The sequence below is a fragment of the Neofelis nebulosa genome, chromosome 16 (assembly GCF_028018385.1).
Source record: "Neofelis nebulosa isolate mNeoNeb1 chromosome 16, mNeoNeb1.pri, whole genome shotgun sequence".
Lineage (NCBI taxonomy): Eukaryota > Metazoa > Chordata > Mammalia > Carnivora > Felidae > Neofelis > Neofelis nebulosa.
Genome location: NC_080797.1, coordinates 2,509,320 through 2,531,984, shown reverse-complemented (window position 1 = coordinate 2,531,984; position 22,665 = coordinate 2,509,320). Strand labels below are relative to the sequence as shown.

The 22,665-nt window shown below is 50.1% G+C and overlaps 1 protein-coding gene across 1 annotated transcript; it reads left to right on the top strand.

Annotated features, from left to right (window-relative positions):
• Positions 1 to 7,220: 7,220 nt before the first annotated feature.
• On the top strand, positions 7,221 to 22,368 carry FXR2 (FMR1 autosomal homolog 2). The gene is made up of 17 exons (XM_058704149.1): positions 7,221 to 7,631; positions 13,670 to 13,722; positions 14,066 to 14,159; positions 14,568 to 14,639; positions 14,758 to 14,906; positions 15,140 to 15,233; positions 15,968 to 16,084; positions 18,526 to 18,696; positions 18,894 to 18,972; positions 19,296 to 19,405; positions 19,631 to 19,717; positions 20,028 to 20,250; positions 20,419 to 20,616; positions 20,709 to 20,909; positions 21,006 to 21,101; positions 21,253 to 21,353; positions 21,670 to 22,368. The coding sequence occupies exons 1-17, from the start codon at positions 7,551 to 7,553 to the stop codon at positions 21,763 to 21,765; spliced, it is 2,022 nt and encodes a 673-aa protein (XP_058560132.1). The 5' UTR covers positions 7,221 to 7,550; the 3' UTR covers positions 21,766 to 22,368.
• Positions 22,369 to 22,665: the final 297 nt, after the last annotated feature.

Genomic DNA, 22,665 nt, shown 5'->3' with positions numbered 1-22,665 from the left:
CTGGAGAGATGCATAAAGAGAGTGTAGTTGCTTCTGAGGAAGGGGTCTGGGTGTCCAGGGGACAGATTTTCCCACTTGCTAGTTCAGATTTCCTGAGTTTTCTGCCATGCCAGGTTTCACTACTTCCTCTTCTTCTTCTTCTTCTTCTTCTTCTTCTTCTTCTTCTTCTTCTTCTTCCTCTTCTTCTTCTTCCTCTTCTTCTTCTTCAAACAAAAGGCTACATAAGTAAAACTCAATGCAGGGGCACCTGGGTGCCTCCGTGGGGTTAAGTGACCAACTCTTGATCTCAGGTCATGATCTCACCGTTCGTGGGTTCGAACCCCGCATCAGGCTCTGCTGCTTGGGATTCTGTCTCTCCTCTCTGCTTCTGCGCTCTCTCCCTCTCTCAAAATAAATAAATAAATTTAAAAAAATGTTTAATGCAGAAGAAAAGGGCATAAACTAGGAAACGTAACGTTTCCCAAATTTCTCTTGTCCCCATCTCGTTTTGCCTTTGCTTCTTGGTGTGCACGGTTTTCATGTTATTGTCTCGGCCAGTTCTGGCAGGATGTCTGTACTCCAGCATCGCTCTGTGCTGCAGCCACACCCGGCCTTGGGTTCCTGCCCACTCATCACTGTATGAGCCTCCTCCAAGGTGATTCTGTTAGACGTTGGGGCTGATCTGTATGAGGTGATAAGGCCCTGGGTTGTGGCCATGGCCGGGAGAACAGAGGGGAGGGCACTGAGGAGGAGGGCTTTTTAAAGGGAGCCTTGAGAAAGCATCATTCAGACAACTCTCAAATCTGTCACACCTGCACATTGCTGTCACCACTCTTTGAAAGTTGCCGTAGCCTCCTGACTTCCCAGCCCCCTCCTGTAAGAGCCCCCTTCCATGAGGTTATTAATATTTTTTTAATACATATTTTTTGAGACAGAGAGAGAGCACGAGCAGGGGAGGGGCAGGGAGAGAGGGAGACACGGAATCCAAAGCAGGCTTGGGGCTGTCAGCACAGAATCCGACTCGGCACAAACCGCAAGAGCATGACCTGAGCCAAAGTCAGATGTTTAATTGACGGAGCCACCCAGGGGCCCCGGTATTTTTTTTTTTTAATCATAGTTATGCATGTTATTTATTTATCTATTATTTACCTAAAATGTTGGTTTTTTTGTTTTTTTTTTTTTTAATTTATTTTTGAGAGAGAGTGCAAGCGGGTTGGGGCAAGGAAGGGGACAGAGAGGATCCAAGGCAAGCTCCACGCTGACAGCAGTGAGCCAGGTGCGGGGCTGGAACTCACCAACCCTGAGACCCGACCAGAGCCCAAGTCAGCTGCTCAATCAACTGAGCTACACCCAGGCGTCCCTACTTGGTACTATTTAAAGAGTCCCATGCTGCTCTACCGCTGATAGAAAAAAACAGTAGTCTTACAACTCCCGAGGTTCTCGAAAGACCATTGGTTCAATTGAGTGTTTAAATTGTTACTATGTTTTGTCTTGGACTCATCTGTATATGTCAGACTAAAAATAGCACCCAAATGCTGCCGCTTCTCCATGCTTCAGCTTTAGCACGAGCACTGACTTCCCACCGCTCACTCTCTGTGCGGCCGCCACCGCCACCCCACCCCCATTCCCCAGCCTGCCCGTGCTTCCAACATTGTATCACAATTCCGGATGGATCTGTTGGGTGTTTACACTGCCGTGATTATGCAAATGCTCTGCACAGTTGAGCCCTGTGGATCCTTCCCCCCACCCCCAGCCATTTATGTGTTTTCTGGAACTGATACTTTTTTTTTGTCCTTTTTGTTTGCTTCCTTTTCCGTGTACTGCGCCCCCCAAATTCTCCTTTAGTTGTGTTACCTGTGCTCTAAGGGTATACAAACACGTAAGGAATTTGATCTCTTCCATTTGAAGAATCTTCTGGCGGAGCCTTTAGACCTGCTTGCTCCAAAAGAGTGGCTGATCTTTAGACCGCACTGCGGGTTCTCCCTGCACAGCCATCTTTTCTTTTAAGTTTTTATTTATTTATTCTGAGAGAGAGAGTGAGCATGGGGGAAGGGCAGAGAGACAGAGAGAGAGAGAGAGAGAGAGAGAGAGAATTCCAAGCAGGCTCCACACCATCGCACAGAGCCCAGCGTGGGGCTCGAACTCACGCACCGTGAGATCACGACCTGAACTGAAATCGAGAGACACTTAACCAACTGAGCCACCCGGGCGCCCGCCTTCTGGATTCCCTTGCGGGATACCTGTCTCTTCCATCTTTTCCTTAGTTTATTTTGAGAGAGCTGCTGCTTCTTTTTTTTTTTTTTTTTTTTTTACATTTTATTTATTTTTGATAGAGAGCACGCACACGCGCAAGTAGGGGAGGGGCAGAGAGAGGGAGACACAGAATCCGCAGCAGGCTCCAGGCTCTGAGCTGTCAGCACAGTACCGGATGCGAGGCTCGGACCCACAAACCGTGAGATCATGACCCGAGCCGAAGTCAGTTGCTTAACCGACTGAGCCACCCAGGTGCCCCTTGATGGAGCTTCTTAAGAAAAGATACTTGGGAGATAAATTTGTTGGGACCTCGGGGCACCTGGCTGGCTGGGTTGGAAGAGAATGCAACTCTTGATCTCAAGGTGTCAGGGTCGTGAGTTTGAACCTGACGTTGGGTGTAGAGATTGCTTAAATAAAAACTACAAAGAAAATTTGTTGGGACCTTGCAAGTCTGAAAATGTTTTTGTTCTACTCTTGTACTTGACAGCGTGGCTGGGTATCTAACACTAGGTTGGAAATAATTTGCCCTAAGAATTTTGAAGGCATTTCTCCATGGCCTTCAAGCTTCTGCTGTTGCCTCTTACCAAGAAGCCTGAAAAGTTTCTTATTCTGGAGTCTTTGTATGAAGCCTATTTTTATTCTCCTTCTCTTTTCCCCCAACCACAACTTTTAGGATCTTCAGTTTTTCCTCGCCTTCTGACATCTTATGTGGAAATGTTTTAGTGTGGACCCACTGGGTCTTTGCCATCTTGAAACTCATGTTCTTCAGTTACAGAAAAACGTTTTTTAAATTATTATTGTTTTGGGGGCACCTGGGTGGCTCAGTCAGTTGAGCGTCCGACTTTGGCTCAGGTGATGATCTCACGGTTTGTGGGTTCGAGCCCCGCGTCGGGCTCTGTGCTGACAGCTCGGAGCCTGGAGCCTGGAGCCTGCTTCGGTTTCTGTGTCTCCTTCTCTCTCTGCCCCTCCCCCACTTGTGCTCTGTCTCTAGCAGAGATAAATAAATGTAAAAAAAAATTGAGCCACCCGGGTACCCGTCTGGGAGATTTTTAAAATTTTATTTCCTAACACTTCTATTGAATTTTTATTTCTGCTTTCATGTTTTTAATTTCTAGGAGATCTTTCTTTGTTTTTTGTTCTGTGCATTTTAAAAACATTCTGTTGCTTCATGGATATATGTTTTCATCTTTCTGAGGATATGATATTTTTTTTTAAATGTTTTTCGTCTTGCATAATCTTTCACTTTAGAGGCTTTCCTCAAATGTCAGGCAGTCCTCAGTTGTCTGCTCATATTTAAGATTGGGATGCTAAGGTACAAGTAGAAACTCGTGTGTGTGTGTGTGTGTGTGTGTGTGTGTGTGGCAGATAAGGAGGTGTGTTGACTGTGGACTTCACTCTAGGGTGATCCACTAGGCCATTTCTTTGAGGAACCCCTAATGCCAGTATCCTTCTTCTTTTTTCTCATCTGATCAGATTTACCACAAGACTCTTCCAGACTCCCATTTGAATTTTTTAAATTAAATTTTTTTTTAACGTTTATTTATTTTTGAGACAGAGAGAGACAGAGCATGAACGGGGGAGGGGCAGAGAGAGAGGGAGACACAGAATCGGAAGCAGGCTCCAGGCTCCGAGCCATCAGCCCAGAGCCCGACGCGGGGCTCGAACTCACGGACCGCGAGATCGTGACCTGAGCTGAAGTCGGACACTTAACCGACTGAGCCACCCAGGCGCCCCCCAGACTCCCATTTGGAAGGTAGAAGCTTGGCTATATATATTCTTCTTCTTCTTTTAAATTTTACTTATTTCAGTAATCTCTACACCCGACAAGGAGCTTGAACTCACGACCATAAGATCAAGAGTCTCGTGCTCCAAAAACTGAGCCAGCTGGGCGGCCCAGTCTGTACATATTCTTAGAGCTGGGTGGAGAAGAAATCTGAGGCAAGTCTCAACATTCAGTATGTAAACTTTCATTTAGTTCCCATTTTCAGTATCTAGCCAACATTCATCTAGCAATCTATCCATCATTCTGTCTTCCTCCCAATCCCTATGTACTTAGAAGTCCAAAGACAAGCTGGGCCATTCTTTTGACACATCCTTCATCATCCAGCTAGAGTAATCTTACTAAAAGGCAGTTTGGCTGAAAGTCCTGTAATGGTTCCCACTTCTCTCAGTAGAAAGTCCAAACTTCTAAATATGTTCCAGTCCCTGCAAACTTTGGCCCAACCCTTCTGGCCACGTGTTTCCCGTCCATGTTGGTTATAACCATGTTAGTTAGACTCTATACAGTCTAACCTCTGTACCTCAGAGGCACTGTACTCTCCCCTCTGGGCCTTGTGAATATGCCATTCCCCATCGGAAATGTTGTTCTCCTTTTTCCCACTCCTGTCCTTTGCCTGAATGAACAATGACTACAGCCGGTGAACAAAAGTTAAACCCGAAAGGACTGTTGGTGTCAGAGGCTCGGAAGTTGGTGACGGTGTCACTTCTAAAACAAAATTCAGCTACTGCTATTGCTTAAGAGCCCAAATTCAAATTCTCCAGTCTGACGGCCTGTACTCTTCTTTTTTAAAAATTTTATTTCTTTTTTTGGGGGGGGGAGGGAGAGAGAGAGAGAGCGCGCAAGCGAGCACGCACAAGTGGGGGAGGAGTCCAGAGAGGGAAACACAGAATCCGAAGCAGGCTCCAGGCTCCGAACCCGGCAGCACAGAGCCCTACCTGGGGCTTGAACTCCTGCACCGCCTAAACCCAACCCGGGGCTCTATCTCGTGAACCGTGAAATCAAGAGTCAGATGCTTAGCTGAGCCACCCAGGCGCCCCAAGGTTTATTTTTGTTTTATAGCTTTAACTACGACTCATATGCCGATGATTCCAACATCCATCTCTCCAGCCGAGACCTCTCCTGGAGGAAGCACATGTGTGTCGATTGACCTGCAGAGCATTGATCCCTTCATTTCGGTTAATATTTGCCAGGCCAGGAACTGTGCTAGGTACTGGGTATACAATGGTGGGCACAGACAGACACGGAACCCAGTCTCTGGGCTCACGGACCTCACAGATGGCAGAAGACAGACGCTGGACAAATTATTAATAGTACAACCATGATGAGCACCCCAAAGGAGTATAGGATGCTTTGGCAGTGTGAGATGAAAGAACCAACCCAGTATAGGCACAGTGGAAGACTAAAAGAAATTATATATGTTGAACGAGACGTTTGTTGAAGACAAGAGATGTCCTCCTGAATGGTGGACCCTCAAACTCATCAACGTGTCTTCCAAAACTTTGCCTCCTGAGTTCTTTCTTCCATGTTTGGCATCACCATTCACTCAGTAACCCTGAGTACTTCTGCAGGGACTCCTGACCCCACCCCACTCCACCCTCATCACCAATTCTTGTTGGTCCCGCTGCAAACGGAACAGGCTCAGACCGGCTTGTCCCTCTGTTGCTGGCAGCCCTCATCCAAGTTAGGTCCTCAGCCTCTCTCTTTCCTGCAATCAGTAGCTCTTCACGGGGTCCCGAGCCTTGGGACCACCCTTACTCTTTATCCTCCATAGCTGTAGAATGAAAATCTTATCCGATTACACTGCTTAAAATCTTTCAGTGGCTCTTCAGTATTGATAAGGGAAAAGCCATTCTCCTTCATCTGATTTACATCCCTCACAGCCTACCTTCCGTAGCTCCTCAAGCCAAATGCTACTTGAACTGGTTGTGGTTCCCCAAAGGACATGCTTTCTGCTTCTCTGCATCACTGTAATTCCTGATATCTCAAGAATCCTTTTACTGCACTTTTCCTCTAGCAAACGCCTACTCAGCCCCACCTCTCCATTCACTTCCCCTCCTCAGTCTTTCCTGAAGACTTTCCTGAAGGTTACTCTGAAGAACAACTTTTCATTGTCTCATTGGGATTCCCTCTCTACCTAGTCCTTATCTCTATCAAAACGTCAGTGGAACCCGATGCACTTATTTGTTAATTTGTTTAAACTTGTCAGTCCCTTCCCCAATGTATTATAAAATCCTTATGGGGGGGGGGGAGGACTACTACATCTTGTCTTTGTATCCCTGGCACTTATTAAGGCTGTTGGAACACAGTGAGGTCGATATAAACACTTGCTAACTGATCAAATGCACAACACGTGATCCTAATTTCTGTGCTACTTTATTTATTTCTGCAACTAAATTCCCTATCTCAGTTCAAGAATCCGGAGTTTTCCCTCTACTACCCTTACTCCGTAACATTTTTTCCTATTTTGAACATCCTCAGCATTTGGATACCAAATCTTGTGCTAATCTAAGTTGCCTTTGCTTTTCGGTACTGCCTTGAAATTAACCTTTCATTATATGCATGATCGGAATCTTCTCCGGGCAAGAACGCGACTCTTCAATCTACAGCACAGAGTCACACATGCTCCCGGGAGTCGATACGTGCTTGTGGACGATTAAGCACAGCGCACGCGCACCAGGCCTTTTTTTTTTTTTTTTTTTTTTTTTTTTTTTTTTCCTTTGACTCCTCTTTTTATTTTTTCCTTTGGAGCGTGCGCACCGAGAAAGACAAAGGTGGGGAAAGTGACCAAGCAGTCATTCAGGCGCATGCCCATCCCTCACTTGCCCCAGCCCCGGGAAGCTCACAGCGGCGAAGTGGGTGTGGCCTGCCCGGGAGCAGCAGAAACCCAATCCGACTGAGTGGGCTCGGCCCCTCCCTCCGCACGATTGGTTAGTTATCGGTGTTGTGGGGCGGGGAAAGGAAGAGATGTGGGCGGTGGAGTGGGGGTGGCGAAGAAAGAGAGCCGTCTGGCTCTGCGCAGGCGCAAGGGGGCGACCAGGAGAGGGCGTGAGAGAGCAAAAGGGAGTGTGGAAGCCCTGATGCGCTGGCGAGCGCGAGCTGGGTCGCCAGCCTTGACGCCTGCGCCGTGGCCCTCGGGGCCCCGCGCGCGGCGGGCGGGTGCCCGGTGCGCCTGCGCAGTAGGCGGCGGCGGCAGGGGGAGGTGGAGGCCGTGGAGCGGCAGCGGCAGCAGCGGGTCCCGGGACTGAGGCAGCAGCGGGGGCGGCGGCAGGCGGAAGCTGAGGTGACGAAGGCAGCGGCGGCGGCGGCCGTTTCCCTCACGGTGGCGGAGACCAAGGCGGCGGCGGCGGACGGGGAGCGGCCCGGCCCCGGCCCCCTGCTCGTTGGCTGTGGCAGGGCCGCCGTGGGGCCGGCCCGGCTCCCGCCCCCCGCGGCTCCCCCTCCGGCTCCTCCCCCGGGGAGACGCCGGGGGCCCGGCCCGGCCCGGACTCAGACCGCCGCTGCAGCCGCCGCCGGGGCAGTCGGAGGCGGCGGCGGCGCCATGGGCGGCCTGGCCTCCGGGGGGGACGTGGAGCCGGGACTGCCCGTCGAGGTGCGCGGCTCCAACGGGGCCTTCTACAAGGTGAGGCGGCGCGCCGGCCGGGGACACCGGTCTTCGGCGCCCTCCCCCCAGCCAGGGAGGGGGAGAGTGGGGCGGGATCGCGCCTCTGGAGCGAAGTCCTGGCCCTTCGAACCTTAGACCCACGCTCCCACCCGCAGCCCTCCCGGGGAGACCTCTGGAAGTTCACCCCCTTCCTCCTGTTTTTGGTCTCTCTATTAATTCCACCTGCTCTTGACCCCGGTCTCGGAGAGAATGAACATCGGTGTTCATTATTGTGCTTGGATCAGCGTCCGCTCCCCCCCCCCAACCCCCCCCCCGCAACGGAGACCCCATTTTCCCCGCTTCTCATTGACTTTTCTTGTTTCCTAGTAGGAGACCTGCCTTAGACCTGCATCACATCCCACCCCCCACCCCCCTCTTCCGCACGGTCCAAGCACATGGAGAATTCTCTTTCTTCTTCCCTATTACCCCCTTGGGAAGGCCGTCCCATATTAGATCCTTTTATCTTCCTCACAGAGGCCTCTGCCTCCTGGCCCTGGAAGACTCACCCCACTTTCGTGTTACGTTTCTGCTCCCAACCCAAGGAGAAACGGTCAGAATCCATTTGTGACATTTGCTATCTGTGACCTCGGCAACTCTGGGTTGTGCTGGTCAAGTTCCCTCCTAGCCGTAAGGTGGCATCTTTTCACGAGTGTCTTACCCCACCCCTTTATCCCAAGGCTAGCTGCTCTACGGTTCTACGGGGATGGGGTTCTTTTTGTCATCTCATTTTGACCTCCGAGGTCTTTAGATCGTTCTTGTAGGTTCTTCGCATCTCGGCGGGTGCAGGCTTCGTGTTCACCATCTGTAACCTCTGAAGGGGGGAACGTGTGGGGATTTTCCTTAAGGATCTTAAGGGTTTCCACTTCTAGAAGACTTCTTGGCCGACTCTCTCAATTTGGGAATCTGATCCGCCTTCTTTTGGAGAAGGGGGTTGTAAAGGGTCCTTGTTTGGTTCCTTACAACTCCTTTTACTACCACCTTCTTTATTCCGAATCCATTTTCTAGGACTTTTTTTTTTCTTCTTCTTCTTCTTCCCCTCATTTAGATGAAGCCAGAGGGAGACTCCTCTTGCCGCCCAGGAATTTTTCTTTGTGTGACTGTTGTTATTTTGAGCCTCTTTTGGACTTTTGTGCCTGGAATCGCCGCAGAGACTTTTCTGATTTCCCCGCCTTCTTTCATTTTGCCCTGAGGAGCAACAGCAGAGATAGCTTCTTGTAACATCACAGGTCTGGAGAAGGGCCCCCTTTCTTTCACTTCTTTTCGTGCCTTCTCTCCCTTAGTAGATGGCTCCACCTTCATGCCCTTGGAAATGACTTTCTCCAGCTCTTCTCCGGTGAAGGCGTGTAGGTGGAAAGGGTCTCGAATTTGCCCTTGTAGTGGAAGGTTTCTGCCCCAGCTTCAGGTGATCAGTTCAGTGCAGTCTTTGTTACCCACCCTAAATGCCTGTGCATTTCTGCCTGGCCTCCCTCCCCAGATTTCTTTATAGTCAGTGCCTCTGGCTACTCTTATCTGTCTTAACTTATCCTATCAAGTTCAGTCTTTGGCGTTTTATCCACCACTTCAGTGTTCCAGTGTATTCCCCCAGGAACCACCTTATTCCAAGTCTGAAGGAAACTCCCAGAAGATCTCTTCTGTCATCTTTTTCTGCATACTTTTCTAACATGAGACTTTTTCTTCTAGCCTGCCTCCATAGCATTTCTGTTTTCTTTGGCAAAAGTCTCTAATTCCTTTCTGATTCCGATCGAGTACATTTGTCTCTTGTCTCCTTTTTCTTCAAACTTGCGTTACCTTTGTTGAAAGGCCCTTCCTGCTAAGATTTTAGCCCCCGTGTTCCCCACTGTTTTGTCCTTCATCCTGGTCTGTCCCACTCCTAAACTCTGGGTTCCAAGAAAAGTGATGCTTAGTGTTTGAGATTGAGAGACGACGTTTGCTTTTGTTCTAGGAAGCATAGGAGCTAAGCATCGCTGGGAAAGATTGGTACCTAGTTCACATTAACTGTGTGAGACGAATGGGAAGGGAGACGTTTCCCTCTCCACGTGTAAGCGTCAGACTGAAATCTCTGAGTTTTTCCTGTTTTCCGCTGTGGGCCCTGGCAGTGATGGGCTTGGGAGAATCAGGGAGAGGATATTTTGAAATCAGAGAGTAGAGTTTGCAGTTGAGCTGAAAGCCAGGTGATGTGGGTTTTCTGTTCAGGCCACGTTAGCATCTTGTGCCCCATGGCACAGTTAAAAACAAACAAATCCGTAAATTCAGACTAATCTTTCTTCAACTTTTCAGTGCCATAGAGATACTTAGCCATTCTGACCTTGCTACTGATTTAATATTCATGACTCAGCAAACTTTGGTGTGGGTCAAAGAGTGTTTACCATGTTTCTAGAATTATGAATTTGGGAAGGCCCCTTTCTCCTGTCTTAGAATTGGGTCCTGCTGTTGATCCTCCCAAGTTAGGACAGAGGTCGGGTCTGGGACCTCGCTTCTCCTGTAGCTATCCCGCCAACTCTTCTCTTTCTGCCGGCTCTTAAGCGTATTTTATTCTCTGAGCTGTACTCTCAGATGAAATGTCTGTTCACCTTTCAGGGCACAGTTATCAAGTTCCCAGGCCTTGCCTGGGTACCCAAATTTCCATTCCTTTCTCAAGAAATTTAGCATCCTCAGCCTCAACCTGTGGTTTTTACCCAGGCCCTGCCTGCTTTTCTCCCAGAAGTCCCTCCTCTCAGAGCCCAGGACTAGGATGGAGGTGAGGGCTAACTGCATACTTTGTAGTCTGAGGAAACAAGCATCTAGAAACCTGGGTCACTCTTCTGTCTGGTCCTAGGCCCTCTAAGCCAAAGCCACCATATGCCATGGCCGCCGAATTGAGTCGTCTTTGCATCTAGTTGGCCTTGTAGAGATTGACTCACCTGCTCCTGCCCTCACCTGCTTATCTTCTTAATGAGCATGGACTGAGCAGAACTGGGAGCTCACCTTCTTCCACTGGTATCTTTGGAGGAAAACAGACCGGTGATGCAGGTGAGAGTAAGGAGCAGAGACTGGGTTGGAATATGAAGTCGAGGAGCAAGCTTGTTTGGGAGAATATTTGAAGGAAAAAGACCCTGGAAGTATAAGAGTGTGTGGCATTTGGTTGAACTGCTGAGTAATGTGTAGAGAAACTCCATTTCTGAGCTCTACGTTTCTGCCTTGGGGATGATGGTAGCTGAAAACACAGGGATTGCTACTTCTGCCCGAGGGCCAACCCTGACATGTTGGGGGAGAACTGGATTAGGGCTGTAGGCCTATCTTTTGCGGGTGAGTATATCTAGGAGTGGGAACCTCTTCCCAAGGGAGAAGACAAGTGGTTCTCTTCTGTCTCTTCCACTGCCTTGTATCTCATCCCTAAATGTTTTGAGACTAGCTCTCGCTCTCACACTATTTTCCAAGGTTGGAGATAGACGTTTTGGACAAAGAATTGGATAAAGTCAGCAGAAGAGGCTGGTTGAAATGTCTCTAGAAATCCAGACAGACCCTCATAAAGGGAGAAAAGAAGAGGGAAGCCAGAGATGCAGTGTGAGTGCTTATGGGAGGAGGACCCAAAAGGCAAGAAGGACGTGGGCAAAACTGTGTCAGAAGACTTGGCATGGAGAATAGTAGGAGTGGGTATTGATGGAGCTGAATGAAGAGTGGAGAAAACCTGTCTGGGGAGGGGAATGGCAGAGAAGAGTAAAGTACGGGTGAGGAAGAGGCCGGGCAGCCCCGGGAGTACTAAGTTCCCTGGACAGTAGGAAGGTGCCGTAAGATCTATGCCGAAAGAAGGGAAGGGTGGTCAGCCGGTATCGAGAGTGAAATCTGGATTTCGCTTTTCCCACCTTAAGGAAACAGCAGTACAGTAAAATGTGATTGACCGGTTCTTGCAGGTGCGAGGGAGACGAGTCCGCATTTTTGGTATTTTCTCTCCTGAGCTCAGCTTTTGTGCCTAGCCGCAAAGCTCAGGAATAGTTCTTGTGCATTAGCCTTTTGAAACCCCTAATTTTTAAATTTTTATTTAAAAAATTTTTTTGTTGGGGCGCCTGGGTGGCGCAGTCGGTTAAGCGGCCGACTTCAGCCAGGTCACGATCTCGCGGTCCGTGAGTTCGAGCCCCGCGTCGGGCTCTGTGCTGACAGCTCGGAGCCTGGAGCCTGTTTCCAATTCTGTGTCTCCCTCTCTCTCTGCCCCTCCCCCGTTCATGCTCTGTCTCTCTCTGTCCCAAAAATAAAAATAAAAAACGTTGAAAAAAAAAAAAAATTTAAAAAATTTTTTTGTTAATGTTTTATTTTATTTTTGAGAGACAGAGAGACAGCATGAGTGGGGGAGGAGCAGAGAGAGAGGGAGACACAGAATCCAAAGCAGGCTCCAGGCTCTGAGCTGTCGGCACAGAGCCCGACGCGGGGCTCGAACTTACGGCCTGTGAGATCATGACCTGAGCCGAAGTTGGACGCCTAACCGACTGAGCCACCCAGGTGCCCCTGAAACCCCTAATTTTTAAAAACAGCTTTATTGAGGTATAAACAGTGAAGTACCTGTATTCAAAATATAGTTTGTTAAAGTTTTGACGTACGTATATCTGTCTAAATATCTGTATAGACCTATGTCAGACCGTGACCACAATCAAGATATTTCCTTTACTCCCAAAAGTTCCCTGTCAATCATGGATCTGCTTTCTGTCATTAATAAGTTAATTTGCACTTCCTGATTTTTGAACTAAAGTGAAAAGGCAATTCAGTAGCGAAAGGGTAGTCTTTTCAACAAATGGTGTTCAAATAACTGGCTATTCATGGATAAAAAATGGCTTTTGATCCTATCTTGCGCCATATGCAGAATTCAACTCAAAGTGGATCACAAACCTAAACGTAAAATAAAAACTATGAAACTTCAGAGGAAGAAATATAAGGAAACCTTGTCGCCTTAGATTAGGCAAAGGTTTCTTCGGAAACTAAAAGCTCAATTCTAAAAGAACAGATTGATCAGTTAGACTTTCAGAGTTAGTCCCTAATTTTGAGTATGTGAAAAATCGAGAGAGAAGGTAGAAAAATGGGGGAACGCACAGCCTTGGCCTCTTCAGTGAGGACACAGGCAGTAGGAAGTGGACCAGCTAGTCCGTCATCCCTCTTCCTCTCCCATGTCATGATCTCAAGATTGGGGTTTTCTACGAATTTTATCCTTTTCATATTCATGGCAGTGTATCACAGTCTAGGATTCCAGAATCTCAGATCACTGAAGTCACGATTTTTCCTTCTGTAAATTGTGTTCATCGTTTTGAACACCAGTGTCCTGATTATCCACTTAGGACCCAGCCGTGAAGGCACCAAGTTTGCTCAGGTCTCTTGCTGCATCGGGGCGCTAGACCCTTCTCTCTCTTGGCGGATCCTGATGTCCTCTAGGTGTTCCAGGACAGCCTCACACTGTCTCATGGGATATTCTTAGCCCTGCTGAGTGTTGTTGGTATTTTAATTGAACTCTGGCAAGTTGCTCAGCACAACAGGAGACAGACAGATAGGGAGGCCCCTGTGAGAGCCATGCTAGACCGTCGGTTTCCAAGCTGTTCTGATGGAGGTGGTTTGTCCCCCTTCTATTTAACTTCTGTCTCATCTTATCTGTGGATTTTGCCACTTTTCTTTCCCTGCCAGTACCATGTCCTTTGTCTCTATCTCAACACTTCGTACTTTTTCCCCAGTATAGGTTTTTCCGGCCCTATCTTTAGATTGCTTTTGTCCCCATCTAATACTCTAGGTAACGGCCTCTAAATATCTCTGTTCCCTTGATGGCCACAGTGGTGGTAAATTGTCATTTATTTTCTTTCTTTCTTTCTTTCTTTCTTTCTTTCTTTCTTTCTTTCTTTCCTTCCTTCCTTCCTTCCTTCCTTCCTTCCTTCCTTCCTTCTTTTCTTTCTTTTCTTTCTTTTCTTTTCTTTTCTTTTCTTTTCTTTTCTTTTCTTTTCTTTTCTTTTCTTTTCTTTTCTTTTCTTTTGTTTCTTTTCTCTAATTTGTCCTAAAATCCATTCTAGGGCTTTGTGAAGGATGTCCATGAAGACTCTGTCACCATCTTCTTTGAAAACAAGTAAGACCTTGGGAATAGAGAATGCAGCATACTGGGTCCTAGAAGGAGAGTGGAGAAGAAGGGGTGGCTGAGTCCTATGAGGCCTGTAATAGGTGGGAGAGAGCCAGGGCTTTGGGGGAGGGGCGGTCAACTTCTGTGGATCCTAGGTGAGGGTGGGGGACATTTGACCTAGTATTTAGGTGCTAGCAAGTGACAGAAGACACCAGTATGGAGGAGGACCTGGAATTTAGCCTCTGATCTCCAGAGAAGGTGGCAATTGCCCAGAAGAGGCCATAACCCCCTCCTGAAGAAACGGGCAACCACATTGGCCTGAATGGCCTTCATGTCACGGTTTCCCTTGCAGCTGGCAGAGTGAGAGACAGATTCCCTTTGGGGACGTCCGGCTACCACCTCCAGCTGACTATAATAAAGAGATCACAGAAGGGGATGAGGTTGAGGTAAGGGCCACGGGGCCCACCCTTTCTAGATGTCACTTTTCCCAGGATTCTGCCATCTTCCTTGCCCTGATACTCGTACCCTAGGCTCCTCACTGCTTGGTTCACTCTCCTTCCCTCTCCATGCTGAGCCGCTACACCCAGCCCGGTGGCCTGTGAAAAAGTGAAATGCACCGGTTCCCTGTCACTGTGTGTCCAACCAGACTCTCAGGGGCTTCCCAGTTTCGAGGAGTCACTTTTCCTCCATCTATGGTAACGGCACATAAAATCACAGTCTGATTTTTAGTTTGCTCCTTCCCCTAGTTTCCTTTGTCTTGGTGTAGCGCGCCAGTCAGGTGTCTGAATGCTTCTTCAACTTGTGATGTTTGGGGATGGTCCTCAGTAAGGCTTTTATTTTCAACTTTTCTTCAGGTTTATTCTCGAGCCAACGAACAGGAACCTTGCGGCTGGTGGCTGGCCAGGGTGCGGATGATGAAGGGAGATGTGAGTTGACTCGGGGGCCCTTGGAGAGCTGTTGAGGCAAAGACCGTGGTCACAGAAGGGTGGGAGACAGGTGCTCAGGTCATCCCCAACTTCTCCATTCTTTCTCCCTTTCTGCCAGTTCTATGTCATCGAATATGCTGCCTGTGATGCTACTTACAATGAGATTGTCACCCTGGAGCGGCTCCGGCCAGTCAATCCCAATCCTCTTGCAACCAAAGGCAGCTTCTTCAAAGTGACCATGGCCGTGCCTGAGGATCTGAGAGAGGCGTGAGTTATTGGTGTCGGGAGGGGGCCCCCTTGACATTCCTCCTCCGCCCTGATGTCTCCCAGCACTCTCCATCCTGTCTTCTCCAGAGCCCCTTCTGCTCCCAGTTCCTCTCTTCACCCCTGGTCTCTACTTCAGTCCTTCCTCTTTTCTTGTTTTTGTCATCCCCCCCCTTCCCTGAGCCTCTGACTGCACTCTGCTCTGTGCCTCTGAGCGCTCTTCTCTTCCTCTGCAGCTGCTCAAATGAAAACGTCCATAAAGAGTTCAAGAAAGCGCTGGGAGCGAACTGCATCTTTCTCAACATCACAAATAGTGAGCTATTCATTCTGGTGAGTTACTCACCTGAGTTTCACGTAAGCCCTTTTAGCAATCTTTCCTTCTACCTTTTTAACTCCTTTGCAGAAAGGAAGGAGCTCAGAGGTGCTTATATTTACTTGTCAAAGGAGACTTTATTGTTTCTGACCCCCGAGGGCCCAGGTAGCCCACGTTTCCCTAGTTTCCCTTGTGTAGGACTATCATTTATTTATTTATTTATTTATTTATTTTTATTTATTTATTTATTTATTTTTTAAACATTTATTTATTTTTGAGACAGAGACAGAGCATGAACGGGGGAGGGGCAGAGAGAGAGGGAGACACAGAATCGGAAGCAGGCTCCAGGCTCTGAGCCATCAGCCCAGAGCCCGACACGGGGCTCGAACCCACGGACCGTGAGATCGTGACCTGAGCCGAAGTCGGACGCTCAACTGACTGAGCCACCCAGGCGCCCCTATTTTTTTTAACCTGTCTATTGTATTGCCATCTGGGCTGGACCCTCCCTTGCATATTTGGACTCAAATAGACCGTACGGTTCTCAGCTCTGCTTGCTACCTAAAATCACTTCCCCTAGGTCCTCAGATAGTAGGCCCTTGTGAGACGGACAATGATTTTTCTCTTCCTTAGCTTCGTTTCATACCACCTGTCCTTTTCTAGATATTCAGGCATCCAGATATCCCAGCTCTTGGCTCTCCCCCAGTGTGTATTCAGTCTTTTTTTAAATGACTTTTCCATTGGTTTCTTCCAGTCAACCACAGAGGCTCCCGTGAAGCGGGCGTCCCTGTTGGGTGATATGCATTTTCGAAGCCTGCGCACCAAACTGCTACTCATGTCCCGCAACGAAGAAGCTACCAAACACCTAGAGGTGAGTTCTGGCTCCACTTTTTCCTGCTGAATGGTATTGTTGTCCTCCCCCTGTCCCACCTCCATCCTTCACTCATGCTCTTGTGTTTACAGAATAGAAAGACTAAGGTCTTTCTGGGCCATTAAACCCGCGTCTACTGTGTTATCCCAGACTCCTCCAAATGGCCGAGCTCCATCGTGTTATAATAGTACAGTTGTTCTCAAACGTTTTTCTTAACTGTGGGACCTTTTGATCAAGTGAAATTTTACTTGAAAACGCAATGCATAAAACAGATCAATCAGAGCAGCTCTGTCTAAAAGCAGAAGAGGGGGTGTGGCTTTGACTTCCACCAGCCTCCCCCATATCCCTTCTGGGAATCAAAATGCTTTGCAGGATATATGTGAGAACCATTTGTACGCTGGAAGGACCACTGGACTTGGAATCCCAAGTCTTGTTTTGTCAAATATTGACCTTTAGCAGATCATTTGATTTCTGTGGGCTTTGTCTCCATCTGTGATAATGAGGTAGTTAGACTAGAATATTCCTACAAGGTCTTTTCCAGCTCTGATATCTTATGGTCAGATTCTCTTTCCTTAGGTAGTATACTGTTCTAAACAAGCAGGGTGGGTGTGTGTTTCCATTTATCAAGAGAACTGAGCTTTTGGGGAGGCTTTTCTCTGAGCTTGAACAAATTCTGGATCATGCTAATCTTTCACTTTTGCAGGGATGCTACTCAGAGCACTGGCAGTTAAAAATTCACCTTTCCCCCCAGATGATACAAATTCTGTCTGCTCCAGGTCCCAGCGAGCAGATTCTCTGGTGACCGAAAGTAGACTGTTCAACTCTCCTAGGACCTGGGTGTATTGATCAGTGTGGCAAAGTGTGCCGGATACTAAGTTAGCCATATGTGCAAGGTCTTAAGAATAGGAATACGTCAGGGCGCCTGGCTAGCTCAGTCAGAGTATCCGACTCGATCTCAGGACTGTGAGTTCAAGCCCCACGTTGGTCGTGGAGCTTACTCAGAAAAAAAAAAAAAAAAATAGGGGGCACCTGGGTGACTCAGTTGGTTAAGCGTCCGACCTGGGCTCAGGTCATGATCTCATAGCTTGTGGATTTGGGCCCTGCATGGAGCTGTCTGCTGACAGCTCGGAGCCTGGAGCCTGCTTTGGATTCTGTGTCTCCCTCTCTATCTGTCCCTCCCCTGCTCACAGTCTGTCTTGCTCTCTCTCAAAAATAAATAAAAACATTAAAAGTTAAACTTAAAAAATAGGGGTGCTTGGGTGACTCGGTTAAGCGTCCGACTTTGGCTCAGGTCATGACCCCGAGGTTAGTGGGTTTGAGCCCCACATCGGGTTCTTTGCTCAGCACGGAGCCTGCTTCGAATCCTCTGTCTCCCTCCCTCTCTCTGCCTGTCCCTCATGTGCGCATGTGTGCTCTTCTCTCTCAAAAATAAACATTTAAAAAAAAGAATAGGAGCATGTCTTTGTTTTTGAGAGAATTGCTCTTATTTTTTGGCCTTTTTTTTTTTTTTCTAATTGTTTTGAAACATTGCAAAGGAAAAAATACAAGTGCCCGTGTACTCATCAGGCCGTCTAAGAAATAAAACCCTTGGCAAACTTCTCTAGAGGACATTTGTAAATCATTGTAAATCCTCTTCTTCCCTCCCTAATTCTTTTATTTTGAATGCCCAATGTAGTCCCTTTTATTCAGCTTTCTCTTTTTGCCTCAGTGTAAGTCGTTGCCGTAGCACAACCTCATCTGTCGTGGAAGTAGGAAGTAGTGGACTGCAATCAGGAGCGTCCCTTTTCAGAAATCTTTCTTGTTTGGGGCTTCCAACCTAGGACTCCCTCTTCTAGAACCTTCCCTGTCTTCCTGCCCTGGTACCCAGGTGTCTCTCTAAGAGCAGGTTGCGAAATGAGGTCATGTGGTGGTCCACGGCTCCTTTCCCGCTTTTTCAACCCCTGCTTTCTACTCCACTTGTCGGGTTTTATTTTGGGGGTTGATGATAGTTTGGTTAAGGTAACAGTAGTTCCTTAGCCTTGCATTTACCTTGTGAGAGGTCCTTTCTCACTGACTTTACTTAATCCTCTTGCTAGTCTGGGAATGGGGTAAGTCAGGTGTAGTCATTTAGCAGATGACAGAATAGAGACGCAGAGAGCGTGTTTTGTTTAGGATCACATAGCCAGATCACGTTAGAGCCAAATCCAGAACTTTGGCGGCTGCCAGCCAAACTCTGCCCTCATTTACCTCCTCTCCCCGCCAGGCCATTGGCGTCCACAAGGTAGGAGTGGAATGAAAGATTCCCGAATTCTCTGTGCAGGTCCTGGGGTCAGTGGATCTGGGGTAGTTCTGACTTGTTTCCACGCGTTTTTCTCTCATCGAAGTCATGCCGAGCGTCAGGTGCCTGGGACGGGTGTGTGGGGTTCCACCACCAGGGATCCGGCAGCGCCTTTTCCTTTCAGACAAGTAAGCAGCTGGCGGCAGCCTTCCAGGAGGAGTTCACGGTGCGAGAGGACCTGATGGGACTGGCGATTGGGACTCACGGTGCCAACATCCAGCAGGCCCGAAAAGTACCTGGGGTGACCGCCATTGAGTTGGGTGAAGAGACCTGCACTTTCCGCATCTATGGGGAGGTCAGCAAAAACCAGCTGTCGCTTAGGTGGCTTGGGGGCAGAGAGAAGAAAGGGTGAGGTGGCAAGGAAGCCCGAGTCCCGTCCACCTCCTTCTCTGACTTGGTGGCAGCACGCTTTCGCAAAGGCAGAGGGTGGCAGGAAGACGCTTGAGATCCAGGGCCCCTGTGTGAGTAACTGCTCCCCGCTGCTCCCTGTAGACTCCTGAGGCGTGCCGACAGGCCCGAAGCTACCTGGAGTTTTCTGAGGACTCCGTGCAAGTGCCCAGGAACCTTGTTGGTGAGTGGAGGGTGTGTGCAGATAAAAGCATACAGGCGGGCTCGGTGTGAGATTCCCTGAAGGGGTTCTAGACCTGGCGCCTCCCTGCGGACTCCCAGCTTCACAGGGACGGAGCCAGCGGTCTTGTAGGACTGACGGAAATGGAAGGACAGATTTCCAGGGATCGTAAACTTTTGTCCTGTGAAAACTCACCAGAGACTTAGAAGCAGGAGGATACTTAAACCGAATCCATATATAGAAGCTGGAAAACTGTTGATCTGTTTTTACTTTTTTTCTTTTCTGTTAAAAAAAAAAAAGGCCTAATTCCTCCTTTACCCATTCAGGCAAAGTGATTGGGAAGAACGGGAAAGTGATCCAGGAGATTGTGGATAAATCTGGTGTGGTGAGGGTTCGCGTAGAAGGTGACAATGACAAGAAGAACCCCAGGGAGGAGGTACGGGGCGTCTGCATCTGGAGATTGGTTTCCAGGAGTAGGTGGGGTTGTTTGCAGAGCCCCTTCTCCGTGGGCCGGGATCTCTAGGGGTGGAGGATGGGGACTCGTGTCCTCCAGGAGATGCAGAGCCCAGAACGGTCCCACTGGCTGAGCTTCCGGAGGGGCCAGGGTGGACTTACTACTCGCATCGACCCTCCTAACCCTCCCGTCCTCTCTGCCGCGCAGGGCATGGTTCCCTTCATATTTGTTGGCACCCGGGAGAATATCAGTAATGCCCAGGCTCTGCTGGAATATCATCTCTCCTACCTGCAGGTACCCGAGCCGGAAGCCTGGGACGGGAGAGATCTGGGTGTAGGAAGGAGACGAAGGCTACTGGTGGCTAAAGTTAGCAGTTGTGACGCCCAGTTTGTATCTTGAGTAGAACAGAAAGCACTGAATGGAGATCTGGGGCTGTAGGGTTGGACCGCAGAATCTTCCTTGCTTAGCCAGTGTCTTCCGTCTTGCATTCCCGAGAGTTTAGGTGTATGGGGACGGTCGGGGCGGAGAAGCCTGAGTGAGGACTGGTTGTCGAGCTCACGTCTGTTCCCCCTTTGGTATCTTTCTCCATCTCCCACCCAACCAGGAGGTGGAGCAGCTTCGCTTGGAGAGGCTGCAGATTGACGAACAGCTTCGCCAGATCGGGCTGGGCTTCCGCCCTCCCGGGAGCGGGCGCGGCAGCGGTGGCAGTGACAAGGCTGGCTATACCACGGATGAGAGCTCCTCCTCTTCCCTCCACACCACCCGAACCTACGGGGGCAGCTACGGGGGCCGGGGCCGCGGCCGGAGGACGGGTGGTCCCGCCTACGGTAAGACGGCTGCCGGAGGTGAACAGCGGTGGGCCTTGGAGAAGCAGGGGTCTGGGCGGAATCTCCAGGGACGGGCGATGGACACATTGAAGATGCGGTTGGCTGGGGGACTTGTGAGTGGGAGGGGTGGGGTGAGTGACCCTGACTGAAGCCCGCTGTGTCCTTCAGGCCCCAGCTCAGACCCATCCACAGCTTCTGAGACTGAGTCCGAGAAGAGGGAGGAGCCCAACAGAGCTGGGCCTGGTGACCGGGACCCCCCAACCCGGGGGGAAGAAAGCCGGAGGCGGCCGATTGGGGGCCGGGGTAGGGGGCCCCCACCTGCCCCCCGGCCCACCACAAGATACAACGCTTCGTCTATTAGCTCAGGTACCAGTATCAGACAGCTGGGTTCGAGAGCGTAGGCCGAAAGGGAAAATGATGGACACGTGATGACCAGGTCCTCCTCTTCCTGTAACCAGTGCTGAAAGATCCAGACAGTAACCCCTACAGCCTACTGGACACGTCTGAACCAGAGCCCCCGGTTGATTCAGAGCCCGGGGAACCCCCCCCAGCAAGCGCCAGGCGCCGCCGCTCCCGCCGCCGCCGCACAGACGACGACAGGACTGTCATGGACGGAGGCCTGGAATCGGACGGGCCCAGCATGACGGAGAATGGCCTGGGTAAGGGCTCTGCCTGGGGTCTCAAAGAGTTCAAGCTGGGCAGGAACGGAGGTGTGGGAGATGAGGTGCACGGCTTGGTTTTTCTCTGTCCCGCAGAAGACGAGTCAAGACCCCAGCGTCGGAACCGGAGCCGCCGTCGCCGTAACCGTGGGAACAGGACTGATGGCTCCATCAGTGGAGACCGGCAGCCAGGTCAGCTCACACTGGGTGCCGGCGTCCTTCCTCGGAGCTGAGAGAACGGGCTGCCTCCCACCGTATGAAAACGGGGGGTTGGGGTCTGGTGGGTGTCCGGGAGCTAGACACCTGGTTCCTCCTGAAACTCTTGGTCCTCTGCCTTTCCCAGTGACTGTGGCTGACTACATCTCCCGAGCAGAGTCTCAGAGCCGCCAGCGGCCGCCCCTGGAACGCACTAAACCCTCCGAGGACTCTCTTTCAGGACAGAAGGTAGGCGGGCGAGATGTCCTTCAGTCCACCTCCTTTTCTCCGCTGGGCGGGCACAAGGAATTCGCAAAGGAACCTCTTGCTAAATCGCAGAGGAAGCGATGTCTGCAGTCTCGACCACCGTCTAGAATAGTGGAAAGTTTGAGCAGGACAGAGGGAGGTTTGTTAAGGTGCTTCTGGACTCTTTGTAAGAGTTACTAGAGCCTCCGGTCAGGGGACAAGCCGTTGGGGCGCCAGATGCCACAGCGCTAGGATGGTGAGGGATGTCTTACCTGAATTTCTACTGACCATCCTCCCTCCTTTCCCACTTCCTCCCCAGGGCGACTCTGTCAGCAAGCTTCCTAAGGGCCCCTCAGAGAACGGGGAGCTCTCCGCCCCCCTGGAGTTGGGTAGTTTGGTGAATGGGGTTTCATAAAACCTCCAGCCCGCATCCCTCCCTTCTCCATCTCGCTTGCTGCCCAACACCATGGCCTCACAGGCCCGACTGACCTGCGCTGGAGCTGCTCTTATCTAGGGGGGAGGGGGGTGGCACAGCAGCTTGGGTCCCCCCTCAACCTCCAGGAGCTCGTGGAGGGGTGTGTAACAGGGTCATACCCCCCTCCCTCTTGTCCACCCTTACCCCCAGGGTGAGGGGAGCCTCTCTCCTTCCCCATCAGACTGGATGTGCCTTTATCCTCCAATGCCCCGATCTCTCTGAACACCCCCATTCTCCGCCTGCTGGTGCGGGGTGCTCCTTGATCCACCCAGATTTGACAGTTCAGGGGGGCTCCCCTGCTATCCCTCCTCCCATCCTGTACCCCCCATTTCTGGGGCCTCATCACTGTGGAAGACGGGGATAGTAAGGGTATAAGTGGGTGGGAGGCATGGGGAAGGTTTTGGAGTAGAACCAGGGGTGTGTATGAAGGGGGGTGACAAGGTCCCCCAGGGGAGGGGGGACCAACCTTGTCTGGTGGATGAGAAGGCGTATTTATTTTTCACTGTACAGTATTTAAAAAGAGAATAAAAAAATCCAAATGGCTCTGTGGTTCTCGCGCCTTCCTTGTGCCAAGTTTGGCACGTCGGTTTCTCTAGGCTTGACTTGCCCCGGCCCTCATTTCCGTTTTCTCCACACCTGGCTTCTCTAGGGTTCCAAAGATTGTCTACTTCTGGGAATTCCTGACATGCCTAGGTTCTCCAGGTCCTGGTCGCTTTCAAGTCCGGAGGACCGTGGCCTGTGGCTTCTGGCTTCTCCCCTCCCCCAGGGTTGCTGGTAGGAGAGCTGGGCCACTCCTTCACCCTGAGTCACCGCAGGCTAGGTAGGGCTGCTCCGAGCTCG